The sequence below is a fragment of the Lonchura striata genome, chromosome 5 (assembly GCF_050655825.1).
Source record: "Lonchura striata isolate lonStrDom1 chromosome 5, ASM5065582v1, whole genome shotgun sequence".
NCBI lineage: Eukaryota > Metazoa > Chordata > Aves > Passeriformes > Estrildidae > Lonchura > Lonchura striata.
The window spans coordinates 70,339,930-70,352,768 of NC_140707.1; the positions used below are offsets into that span (position 1 = coordinate 70,339,930).

General features: G+C 47.5%; 1 protein-coding gene and 1 long non-coding RNA gene across 3 annotated transcripts in view; one reads left to right on the forward strand and one right to left on the reverse strand.

The window, feature by feature from the left end:
* PELI2 (pellino E3 ubiquitin protein ligase family member 2) overlaps positions 1–166 on the reverse strand; it is a 71,602-nt gene extending 71,436 nt beyond the window's left edge. For both annotated transcript variants that reach the window (XM_021534638.4, XM_085580983.1), the window contains exon 1: positions 4–166. In XM_021534638.4, the coding sequence (XP_021390313.1) occupies positions 4–80 (77 nt within the window). In that variant the 5' untranslated portion in view covers positions 81–166. The remainder of the gene's footprint in view (positions 1–3) is intronic.
* Positions 167–218: 52 nt separating this feature from the next.
* Positions 219–1,719, forward strand: LOC146767435 (uncharacterized). Its single transcript, XR_014955850.1, has 2 exons — positions 219–785; positions 1,335–1,719. It is a non-coding gene; the product is annotated as an uncharacterized LOC146767435 (long non-coding RNA).
* The last annotated feature ends 11,120 nt before the right edge of the window (positions 1,720–12,839 follow it).

The window sequence follows — 12,839 nt, forward strand, 5'->3', positions numbered from 1 at the left end:
CACCCCAGCACCACCAGCTCCCCGTACTTGATGGGTTCCTTGTTCAGCGCGCACAGCTCTTCCTGGCCGGGGGAAAACATGGGGCCGCCGCTGTGGCAGCACCGGCCGCCCCCGTCCGCGCCGCCGCCAGGGGAGCGCGTCCCGAGCGGGCTCCGCTCCGCTCTGCGCCGCCGGCCGCCGGCAACGGCCACTACACCGCGGGGGGCGCGGGGGCGGGGCCACGCGGGGACGGACCAACCCGCCGCGCCGGGGGGGTGGGAGGAGCGAACCGGCGCCGTTCCTCCCCCGCGGGGCTGAGAGTGACCCCGCCCACCGCGCGCCTATTAACGGCCGGCGGACGGGGCGGGGCGGGGCTGGGCGCGGGTGCGCCCCCCCCCCCGCTCAAGCAGCAGTGGTACGGCCCGGCCGTGTTATGTAAACATAGAGTAAAGGGGACCCGGCCGCTCTTAAAGGGGCCGCGCACCCGCGAGGTCAGCGAGGGGTCCCGAGTGGGCGCTGTGGGTCACCTCAGCCCGGGTTCCGCATCGCCTGTGCGGCTCTAGGTCCCCTTCTGCCCACGGCATCCATCCAGCGTGTCTCTAAACCCCGGGTTGGGTCACTGCGGGGCCGCGTCTCCTCCTGTCCGGGCTGGGGGTTGTGCAGTGCTCCCCCCCCGATCGCTGCAGGGTCCCGGGTCCGCTCCTGCCCTGAGGGGGCGGCCGCCCATCCCTGCGCCTGCCATGGACGGCCACGGTGCGAGTGCCCTCACGGTGCCCATCCCTGCACCTTCCATGGACAGCCATGGTGTGAGTGCCCTCACGGTGCCCATCCCTGTGCCCTCACGGTGCCCATCCCTGTGCCTCCCATGGACAGCGGTGGTGCGAGTGCCCTCACGCTGCCCATCCCTGTGCCCTCACGGTGCCCATCCCTGTGCCCTCACGCTGCCCATCCCTGTGCCCTCACGGTGCCCATCCCTGCGCCTTCCATGGACAGGCACAGTACGAGTGCCCTCACGCTGCCCATCCCTGTGCCCTCATGCTGCCCATCCCTGTGCCCTCAAGCTGCCCATCCCTGTGCCCTCACGGTGCCCATCCCTGTGCCCTCAAGCTGCCCATCCCTGTGCCCTCACGGTGCCCATCCCTGCGCCTGCCATGGACGGCCATGGTGTGAGTGCCCTCACGGTGCCCATCCCTGTGCCCTCACGCTGCCCATCCCTGCGCCTTCCATGGACAGCGGTGGTGCGAGTGCCCTCACGCTGCCCTCCTGCCCCACCTCCCGGCCCCCAGCCCTGGAGCCACATCCCAGCCTCTTCTGCCGCGTGTATTCATCACAGTGTTATTTTTGTTCCTTTTTAGGTGTGTCAAAGATCTCACCTATGCTGCTTATTACTCACCGCAGAGACACATCCTCCGGTTTAAATTCAACTCTTTCCAGGTCACTGGGAGCAATGCAGAGGTTCACCTGCAGTGTGAGCTGGTGGTATGCAGGGCCTATGATTATTCTTCCAGGTGCCACCAAGGCTGTCTTCAAAGGTCCAAGAGAGAAGCAAGCTCTGACCTAGAAAGTGTGATTGTTGTTGCTGGCCCAATACAGCTTTGGGAACCTGGTTCTGAGGTTGCGAATGAACTTGGATCTGGGTAAAACTGTCTCCTTTGACAGCATCTTTAAATGCCTATTGAATTCTGGAAGAAACTATGCTGCTAGATTGTCAGAAGATCTAGAATAAATATTAAGAATGTGCTTACTGAGTCATGCCTGTTAATGCCACTTCACATCAGTCTTCCCCATATAACGAAAATGCTACCTCAGCAGTTCTGTGGGGAGTGAAATTCGTGATCTCTAAGCTTTTTGTTCGTTGTCTTTCTTAATGGTAAAAATGAAATGTTGAAATTCCTTTTGCCTCCTCTGGAGGGGACAGAAATTCCTGTCTGAGGGGACAGAAATGCCCTCACCCCCTTTGTTCTTTACTACTCTTTAACATCCTTCCCAACCCATTCCATGACTTTTGTTGTGTGTAGTAGATATAATTTGTGCCGTTTCTAGTATGATATATGTGATATTGAATATTTGTTAGTGTACACGTTTGTATTAGGAGTCCCCCCCACCCTCATAGGTGAAACCTGGTGTATGTTGAAACCCGATTTACAAATAAAAGGATGTGGCTCTCTGGAGATGGCTGTGATATGGGGATACCCAGGCCTGCTCATGAATGACCCAAGATGGATATCGTGGAAATCCTCAGGACAGATCCATGTGAATGCAGCGTTCCCGTAAATTCCATCAAGGGTTTCACCAACTCCAGACATCAAATTGTTCTACCTCTTCACCAAGAAAAGAAATCTCATCAAAATATGGGACTATGAATAGAAGAAAGGACTGATTGCTGAAATCTTGGCCTCAGGAGGAATTTTCCCTATAAAAACCACTTGTGCCAGGATGGAGGTGTGTGGGCATAGGGGAAAACCTCTGCTGAGGCTGACTCCTTGTCACACACCCAGGGCCGACCCCGGGCTTGGCTCTGTTCTTTCCTTGTGGCTGGCTAGATAAAATTCAAATTGCAAAATAAATATTTTATTTTTTTCATTTTAATTTGGCCGGACAAATTTTCATTTATAACAACTTCCAAGAGTATTTTTCTGCCTCGATGTCTGCCCCACCACCATCCTCTTATCTTCCTCCTTTGTCCTCTGCACCTGACTAAAGCCCAAAATCAACAAAAATTGGCTTGATGTTAATCCGTGCTGAAGATTGAAACTCTCATTAGCTGATATTTGATGTTTCCAACCCATTATCAAAGACAAAAGCAATGGGAGCATCCACCTTTGCTGAAGAGCATCCTTGGGGCCAGCACAGTCACAGCTGCTCCTGCCGAAAGCTTTCCCTCTGCCAGAAATTGTATTTAGCTATTAATTTTACTGGTAATATTATTTTTCTGTCATTCCGGTGAAGAGGTGAAATGGAAAAACACAACTAATCTCGAAGGGCTGCAAAATGGAGATCTTCCCAGGGGCTGTGTGAAGAAGACAAGATTTTATTGAAGACAGGGAGCTGAATTATTATAGATTTATCTTCTTTATTGCTCTAACAAAATAGAAAAGAAAGCCGGGCCGTAAGTCACTGTCAAAGGAAACAAATAAATTCCCAAAAACAGCGTGGAAAACAAAGCTCCTGGCTGCATCCTCTTCAATTTCTGCATCTCTCCCCTGAAAGCAAGACCTTCCCAGCAGCCTGGCTTTCACATGGCATTAACAAACTCCAGTAATCTTCCAAAAAATGCTCCCGAGCAGCTCAGCTCAGATGGGCTTCCACAAGTCAGGGATGGATCTGGACTTAGAGCAAGCATCTTTTACTGCTCCCACCTGGGGATGGAGGGATGAGGAAGGACCCTGGAGGTCTGAGTTTGCCCCTCTTTTCCACTCCCTCATTTTTTAACGCTGCTCTTTTTGGAAAACAGAGGGAAGTTGAGCAGCTCTGCACCCTTTTCCCAAAACTAGATTTTTTTCCTAGCACACAAACCATTGTATTTGCTGTCATTAAACACAGAAGTGATTCCCACTCCATGGCTACAGAAAATGCACTGGTTTGCACTGCTGAAAATATTATTAAATACAGAAAATGCTCTTCTTGGCATTGCTGAAAAATGAATGTGCAGGGGGAAAAGATCCCAGTGGGATTCACAGGGGAATATTTACATCTGTGGTGTTTGTAGGAGGTGGATAAGCTGTGCTGCCATGGACCTGTGGTGGGACACTATGACATAAACCCTGAGCTTGGGCTGATCCATTACTCTTTTTCCTTGGAAAATCTGCTTTATTTGTCCACGTCCAATCTCTTCGTTCTGCCCACAGGGTGTTTTAGCTTGAAGGAAGATCAGTCCCAGCCCCACAAGGTGTTCTGAGGGTTGTTGAGTCTTTTCTTGCCAAATTTTAGGTTTTCTCATTTCTATTCCCAAAGACCAATAGCTGCCAGCACTGGAAACCTGCTTAGAATTGTTTAATATTTAAAATTTCTACGTTTTGGCTAATGAAGCAGAGCCAGGAGGAGGCAGCAGCTCTGCCACACATTACACAGCTCCCTGTGCCACAAAGATCCCAACCCCAAATCCCAGACTCTCTATTTCCCCCAGCTCCAAAAAATTCCTTTTTCAAATGGTACGAGCAACATTTGGCTGGCGTTTTTCCCCCAAACCCATTGAAATAATTGAGAAATAAGCCCACAGCTGCACTCTGCTACTTTTCAGCTCAAAACATCCTTCCCTTTTGGATTTGGGGTGTCTCAGGGTGGCTTTTTAGGGCGCTGAAAGGGAGGCTGGGTTGTTTTCCAACCACAAAAAACTAAAAGTGGGAGTTACAGATAACTTGGAGCTCCTTCTAGGCTGCATCAATACTGAAAGAGGGATTTTGCTCCCAGGTTTAGCACAAGCAGCTGCTTGGCTGGATGGAGGGATATCCAGCCAAGCCAGGCGAGCATTAAAAATCAATGTTTGAAAAAAAAAAAATTCCCAAACATGAAGAAATAGTACATGCCCATTTATTTTTAAAATGTAATAAAAAGTTATTTTAAATGCAGGAAGATTAATAAGTCTCTAATTCAGCAAAGTACTTCCAGATGTGCTGGACTCTGAGTGTACTTCAGTGCTTTTATGAATTGGGGCTTAGGGAATGGGCTTCAAAAGTACTGAAAGAGGTTTTTAAAGTAAAAGAGGGGAGATTTAGATGGGATATTGGGATGAAATTCTTGGCTGTGAGGGTGGGGAGGCCCTGGCACAGGTTGCACAGAGAAGTTGTGGCTGCCCCTGGATCCCTGGGAGTGTCCAAGGCCAGGTTGGAGCAGCCTGGGATAGTGGAAGGTGTCCCTGCCATGGCAGGGGTGGGATGGGATGGGATTTAAGGTCCCTTCCATCCCAAACCATTCTGGGATCCCACGAGTTTAAACAGCCCCTGGATCACACCTGCAGCTTCCACTGCACGTGGAACTCATGGCACATGGGATCAGAGCATAAACTGGGAGAAAGGTTTCCATTCCCAGTCCTGGTTCATAGAGAGGTTTCTAGGCCTGGGATCAGCTTTATGTTCAGCCATCAGTGGGGATGGTTGGGAATGGGAAAATTAAACTCTGGGGTGGCAATAGCCTGGATTTGGTGCTCCAGGGAGGGGAATAAAAATTTAATTTTTCTCCTTTATCCCAAAAAGGAGAAAAACTCTCTCAGCTCTAAGGTTAGAATGAAGTAAGTACCATCTGGGTGGATGATAGCTTTCAGGCTGGAAAGTCTCCAGCTGGCAGGTGAGTGAGGCTCTCAAGCAGCCACCAAGTAGAAATAGCAGAAGAAAGTGCAGCAGGTGTTTTAAAAGTAGATTTAATAAATAAATTACAGAAAAAATAAGATCTGATTGCTCATATTGATGCAATACCAAGATTAGGATGTTTGGGGAAGCCTCTCAGTCCATGTTTCAGGGGTTCAGTGCCTAACTTAGGTCAGGCTAAAACCAATTTCCTTTTCCTTACCCCATTTGAGAAGCTCTCCTATTGTCTTAATTTTCCACCACAACATATAATGGTCTCGACTCATATACCACCTAAAATTTAGAGAGGAGAATTGCATTACAAAATAAGTGGAAAAGCTAAAAGGATAAAATACTTTCAAATACTCTGGCAGCAGCTTAAAGATATGGTACAGGCTCCAGCTTAATATGTAACATTCCTTAATAAAGACCCTAAAGGAATTTTTAAAAGCAAAGAAGTTAAGTAGCAGAGTGGGGAAGGCTATTAGGAACAAAAAAGATAGCTGTCAAAAATTAGGGAAATGGAATATAGCACAAACACTGGAAAATATAAAACCACTGCAAGGCAAGGGGAGAAGATATTTCAAAGCAGTTTACCAGAGACAGAAAGTCAATCAGGGACTCACTGGGACCAGCAAGCAGTGAAAATGAGAAGTTTGGGGTGAAATAAAACACTGGTGGGTCGAGTAAAGGAGCTCCCCATGTGTCTGGGCTTGAGACTCCCACAGAAAAACCCTCCTTCTCTGCAGTGGCTCTGATAAGCTTCTTAAATATAAGTATCACCAAGAAAATTTTGGAATAAAAAGGTAAATTGGCAGAGGAGCAAATTTCTAGAATGAGATGCCACTGGCTCAAGACTTGGAAAGAGATTCAAATACAATTACATGAATAATTATATCATTATATTCTATAAAACGTTGTATAAATATATTATTATATATTTGCGTTTGTACAATTCTGAGAAGGGTTGCGCTTGTCTACAGGATGAGAAATAACAAACTTGCCACTGAAGAAGCAAGTTTAAAAGAAATAAACTTTGCTGAAGAAGCAAGTTTAAAAACTTAAAGAGTCAAAGTCTGACCTGCACTACACAAATGAAAATCCAATGGAGTTCAAGTAAATATGGATACCTGAGATGCACTGGGAAGGTCTGATACACCAGGGAAAGAGCAATAGGAAGTTTTTGCAGAAAGAAGTCAAAGTTTATAAAGCATTCACACTCCTTAAAGCAGTCAATGAATATGTTGGAGGAGGTGATCGCATGTGTATCACATACCTGGGGTTCAGCAAAGCTTTGGCACCACAAGAGCTGTCAAAGAGATAAAAGTTGCATGAGCTAAAGAAAGGGCTGCATGGATTAACAGCTGAGACAAGAGAAACCAAAGGCTGGAAATCAGTTTTCGTTTTCACAGTGGGGAGAGGTTATTGCTGGGTTTTTGTGGTATTGTGGGGCCCTGGCCAGGCTGCTGACTTCTAATGGGAAAGTTTGCTGACAAGCCAAAAAAATTTTAAGCTGACTGTAAGGAGTTCTAGAAGGACCCAGCAAGAGTAAAGTAGATAGAAGATGACCTTAGCCATATCTGTCTAATGGCTGCCTGTAATTGATATATTGTCATTCCAGGTGTGACAGGCACTACAGGTCCTCCTCTTGAAAGAGAATGATCTAAACCACCAAACGTGCCCAGATGCTTCTGTACATCTTTTACAGCAACGTGGGTTAATCCAGAGGGATGTTCTGAGTCCCTTTTCGTGTGCTCCACAGCCTCCTCCTTCCCTGGAGCACCAGCACTGTGCACTCACTTTGCAGCTCAGTTCCTGAAGGACTTGTGTTAGCTAAGGTGCAATAAAAATAAACATCTTTTGTGTGTTTCTGCCAAAATCAGAACACTGGCATCCCAAATCTTGGTATTGCCTTTATTGCAATTTTCCCAGGAGGATTCAGGTCCAGCCACAGCTCCAACTCCTCCTGAGGACCTTGCAGCCCAGAGCCAAATCCCCTCTCAAATCACCACATCACTCTATCCTATCCCAGCTGCTGTTTTGGGAATGGACCTTTGCTCTTCAAGATTTCACCCCTTTTTCCTTTTTATTTTGCCTCCATTGCAAAGTTAACACACACACAGTGGTGGGATGCAAAAGATGGACACAGTTTCCCTATAATTTACTTGTACCTAATTTAGGGGCAATTCTGCTACTCTGACCTTTATCCCAGCAGACAAAGCTGGTGAATATGGATCCCTGGGCTTGGATCACATCATCCTCCTGCAGGAGCCATCCCTGGCAGTGATGGTCCCCATCCCCCAGGGGAGCAGCTTCCAGAGCAGATGGCTGGGTCCTCATCCACAAAGAGAAATTCAGCCATCCCATAAATCAACCAGACTTCTCCCAGTCAGACATCATGAGAACACCCAAATCATTGCAGGATATGGGGTAGGAGAGGAGCTCTGCTTTCCAAGCACTGGAGCTCTGGCACAGCACAGATCTGTGGTCTCAGCCTGGCTCTGGTGTGAAAGGCTCCCTTGGTGAGGGTTTGTCATCCAATTGCACAGATGTCTGAAAACCTCCTTTAGCTGCTGGTATCACCCAACCAATTTTTATCAGCCAAGAAATCCTCTTTTCAGGGGATGCTCGAGGAGTTTCAGGATGATGGGAGACATCAGTATCAGCACTATGAACCTCAGACCCAAAACTTCCCCAGTCTGCAGCTGCCAAAATATCTCGCCCACCAGCAAAGCGTGAACACCCACAAAGACACTTTAAAATCAAACATCACTTCCACATATTTCTGCTACAGAGAATGAAATGCATTTTAGAAATTATTGCATATTGGAAATGAGAGACATTCCCCCAGCTCCCATTCAACCAGCAGATAATCAGTAGGTTACAAAAACCTCCTCCACATCCCCACTGAGATCCAGCCCAGGCTGTTCCCCAGCAGGATTCAGCTCCACAGCCAAAAGCACTGAGCCCGTGGGAGCCCATCCCCTTGTCTCCCCAAATTCCTCATCGCTGCCTTTGGCAATCTTTGCAGCACTGATTTTGGAGAAGGAAACCACTCTGGGACTTGATGGGACAGAAAGGGCTGTGGGATCTTGGTGGGACCTCGTGTTCTTTGAGGAAGGGTTTATGATGGGGTGGTGGAGCACTGAACAGGTTGACCAAAGAGGTGGTGGGTGACCAGCACTGAAAACATTCAAGGCAGAGGTTGGACAGGGCTGTGAGCAACCTGCACTAGTTGAAGGTGACAAAATGACCTTAAAGGGTCCCTCCCATCCAAGACTACTCTGTGAGTCCATTCTGTGATTAAAAACAACTTGGGAGTTCTGTCTTTGTGGGTAGCAAGACCTGGCAATTCATCATTTCCTCCTCTACATCTTGTTAGGGTAAAGAGATGCCAGGTCATACCTGAATATGTAATAAAAGCAGCATTTGGCCTCCAAAATATATACACCAGTAAAGCCTTATAACTCCCTCCCTCCCAGCATCTGACATTCTTTTCACTGCTGTAATTTACTGAGTGCATTGCCAGGTGCCCCTGGCAAACTTCCAGGCTGCCTTCAGCCAGCCAGTGCATAAACTCAGGGGGAAAAAAAAGGGGGGAAAAAGGCTGCTGCAGTCCCAAAAAACCCTTGAAATCTGAGCAAGAGGGGGGAAAATCGGAAGACAAAAAACCACAAGAAACACACCACCAAAAAGCAGCGACCACCATCGGCGCGCAGATGTCGGGGGGATGTGGCAGAGGGAGCGACATCCTGCAGCATCCTTTAAAATCAACGTGCGGCCGCAGCTCCCGGCCTTCCTGCCGGCTGTGGGAGCTTGCAGAGGTGGTTATGGATGGTCACCTCTCCTCCGGGTGGGTAATTAGTGAATCATTATCTTTACAGGCTGAAAGGCTCGCTATTGTCGGCAGCGGCCGGGATTCCGGTGGGGTTGTCTTTATTATGGGCTCTTTAGGAGATGGACGGCTGGAACGGTGCTTGAGAGCAATCAGGTAATGGCTGAGAAACACGATCCTGGTGGGCCCCTGATTGCTTCTGGAATGGTTGGGAGATGGAGATGCCTTGTACCTCATCAGATAATGCCTTTCCTTAACAAAGGAGCCGAGTTATCATGGAAAAGGCTGAGAGCTCCTCGCCTTCAAAAGGCACTCGCACAGCCGAGATTTACCAGCTCTGTTAGAGGGGAAGATTTTGTATGGAAATACCAGAAGAATCTGTGAAAAGTGTGTGATACATTTTTTTTTGGTACAAAAAGAGCGCAGACGTACCTGCTGTTGCCATTAAGAGAGAGAAGATGAATGAGGAAAGCCTTTGAGCTGAAAGAAAATCAACATGAATTCATTGCTAAGGGTTAGCAATCATATACAGGGAGTACATCCAACCCCAGCAACAGAAAATACATTATCGAAGGAATCAAAGGAACAGGAAACCCCTTGCTAATAAAAATCACCCTCTGCCTTCTGGAGTGAAGAAGCCCTCAGGTCAGATGTTTTAGTCAAATCCAAGCATCCAGGAAAGCAAAAGCAACCTTATAAATCCCAGTCTGGTGGTGGGAAAATCACAGGGTTGTGGAATGCCTTGAGTTGGAAGGGACCTTAAAGCCCATCTTGTTCCAACCCTCTGCCATGAACGGGGACACCTTCCACTAGACCAGGTTGCTCCAAACCCCATCCAACCTGGCCTTGCCCCAAAAGTTTTCATTCCACAAGATTCATTTTATGTATTATCCTATTTATTTCATGTTTTGTTCCCCTGATTTTGGGGAAGAGATGGGAACAGAGCCACAGGAAGCCTCCTCATCCAAGAACTGACCCAACCTGCAGCTCATTAGCGAGGCCCTGCACAGCCAAACCCTCTGCTCGTCCCATCTGCAGCAGCCAAAGCCTCGGTGACCTCAACCCCCAACCTGGGATCCCCAGCCCTGCCACAGCTGCTTATAAATCTTTACATTTGCGATCGATAATTCCAGGATGCAAATGGAGCATATGGAGACTATAGCAGGCAGCACAAAGGTCCCTGCTACAGAAGCCACAGGCCATTTCCATGATCAGAAAGAGAAAGAGCTGCTAATTATGCAAAGGTCATCGACTGAGCATGGTGCTACATTTAAATATTTCAGCGTGTCTGTGCCTGGATCCTCTTACAAATGTGTTCATGTGGGCAAATGCTCCTCTGTTTTTGGGACGATAAGGAAACACTGAAAAAGTGCAGATGTCTCTGTTTCGTGCCACATGAGAACTTTAAAGCAGACTGAAGAGTCCTGAGGGCTTTGGGGTTCTTTTTAAATTTTTTTGTTTTTCTTCTCTCCCTGTAGTAAGCCATTCATGCTCTGACTCCTGGTTACTCCACACAGTTTGCAGCGTGAAGTCAAGATAAACATTTCTACCTCCCAAAATTCACATCGTCTCTGTGCCTTGCTGATGGATGCAGCGATGGCAGCTTGGTGCTGCAGGGTGTCACCTCCACCCCAGCCACCCTGTCACCTCCTCTGTGCCCACAGGGCATGGCTGGCACGGGCAAGGCAAAGGAGACAAAGTTTGACTTTTATTCTTTCCCCTCCTCCTCTTTGCAAATGTGTAACAGTGAGAAGGGACATTGTCCGCAGGTCGTGGGAAGCACAAAGCCACGGCTGTGCTGACCTCCTTATAAAAATTCAAGCCTGTCCTCATTTTTCCTGGAGGTTTTGGTGGTTTGCACACACGTATCTTTGTCCTGCCCCCACCCCCAGCACTGACCAGCCTCCAGTGCAGCCCAGCCCTGCTGCCCACACCAGCAAATCCTGACAGACCCAGCCAAAACTTCAGCAATCAGGGAGAAATTTTGAAAATTCTCTCTTGGAGAAAAAAAAAAAAACAAAAAACCAGAAAACCTCCCTGCTTTTATTTCCAGTGATGCTGCCAGTTCAGTTCAGTGAAGCTCTGCTGCCAGTGCTGACAACTCAGCTTTTCCCAAAATCAAGCCCTTGAAGCTTCTCTGGCCAGTCACTCATCACTGCAAGCACAGGGAAGGGTAGGATGCTGGCTGTGTAATTTGGAGATTTTCACTTAAATTGATTCTCTGTGACCACTGAGGTCCCTGCCTGGAGTCTGTGAATTTTAAAAAGGATTAATGCTGTGGGAGCTTCATCCAGATGCCCCCTGAAAGAGGTTTTGACCTGGTTGTGTGCTGAGCACTTTTTGCTCCTAAACCTACTGCTTCAAATCCCTTTTGCTTTCCTATTTCCAACCCTATTGTTTGGGGATTTTACCTCCTTTCAGGCATTTAAATATTGAGGTCCCTACCAGTATTAAAAATTTTTTAGAAGTTGTTGGTTTAACAACCTCATACTTATATTTTTACATATCGTATTTTTGTACTTCTATAAAATATTATATCTTTTTATATTTACCATGATGTTTATATATTATATAAATAATATAAATTATATATATATATATACTGAGAGGATGGATGCCCACAGTTACATAGGATAATTCCTGTTCATGGGGTAGGCTAAGCTTCACCCTGGGATGTGCATGAAGTGTCCTCACCTCTCTCTGCCTCCTGGCAGCATTTTTGGATTGATGCAGGGTCATGCTGCTCTGCCTCTCTCGGAAAATTTGAGATTTAAGCAGTATTTGGGAGTTACACCATTGGTAAATACATGGGATATGCTGCGTTTCTTCCCTCAGCCACAAGCAGGATTAAGGCCAAAGAGCTGCTTCCTGCCAAAAACAGGGAGAATAATCCTGTCATAAGCCATTAATATGGAGCTGTATTGACACTTGGCAGCAAACCACCAAACCCACAAAGTTGTGTTTAATTTGCTGTTAGAGGACAGGCTGAGTCTTCTTCACTCAATTATACCAAGACAACATTTCAGCACCAAGCCCTGGAAACAGGCCACCCCTCAGCTCTCTGTGACTCCACATCTCCATCCCAGGATCACTGGCATTGCCCATCCATTGCTGCTCTAATGGAAATTCCAAGAACTCCTGGTTGCTGGGAAGGCATTTGAGCAATAAATCCCAGCGTTTTTTGCTCACACCGACGCTCCCGTGGGAAGCAGATGTTGTTTTGTCCCCCCAAGAGCCAACCCAGCCCTGGCACCCATCTCATTTTGGCCCCATGCACATGGCAGAGTAGCAAGAAGCAGAAACCACCCCATTTCCCCCCCAGAATAATGGCCAGGTGGGATTTTTGACTTTCCACAAGGTTTGTTCTCCCTCCTCCCATTCCAGCCTGCAGGTCCCCACGCAAGGCAGGTTCCCTGGTAGAGCTGGGCTTTGCCTGGTGACTTCCTGCCTTCCCAGTGGACACAAAGCCTTCCCCCATCATCCAGGATGTCGTTTTCTATTTTTACTCAAATCCCTTTGACTTTTTGACATTTTTAAGGCAGCAGCCTGGAGGAAATAGATTATCCTGCCGGTGGCTCCAGTCCTTGGTTAAGAAGATAAAACTTCTTCTCAGGGTTCATCACAGTCCTGAACTGTCTGTGACTCCTAAGTCACAAAAAAGCGAATAAAATGCCTGTGAGCTTTTGTTCCATAAAATTTTATAGAACTATCATATCCTCCATGTGGCTGAGGAACAAGCAAGG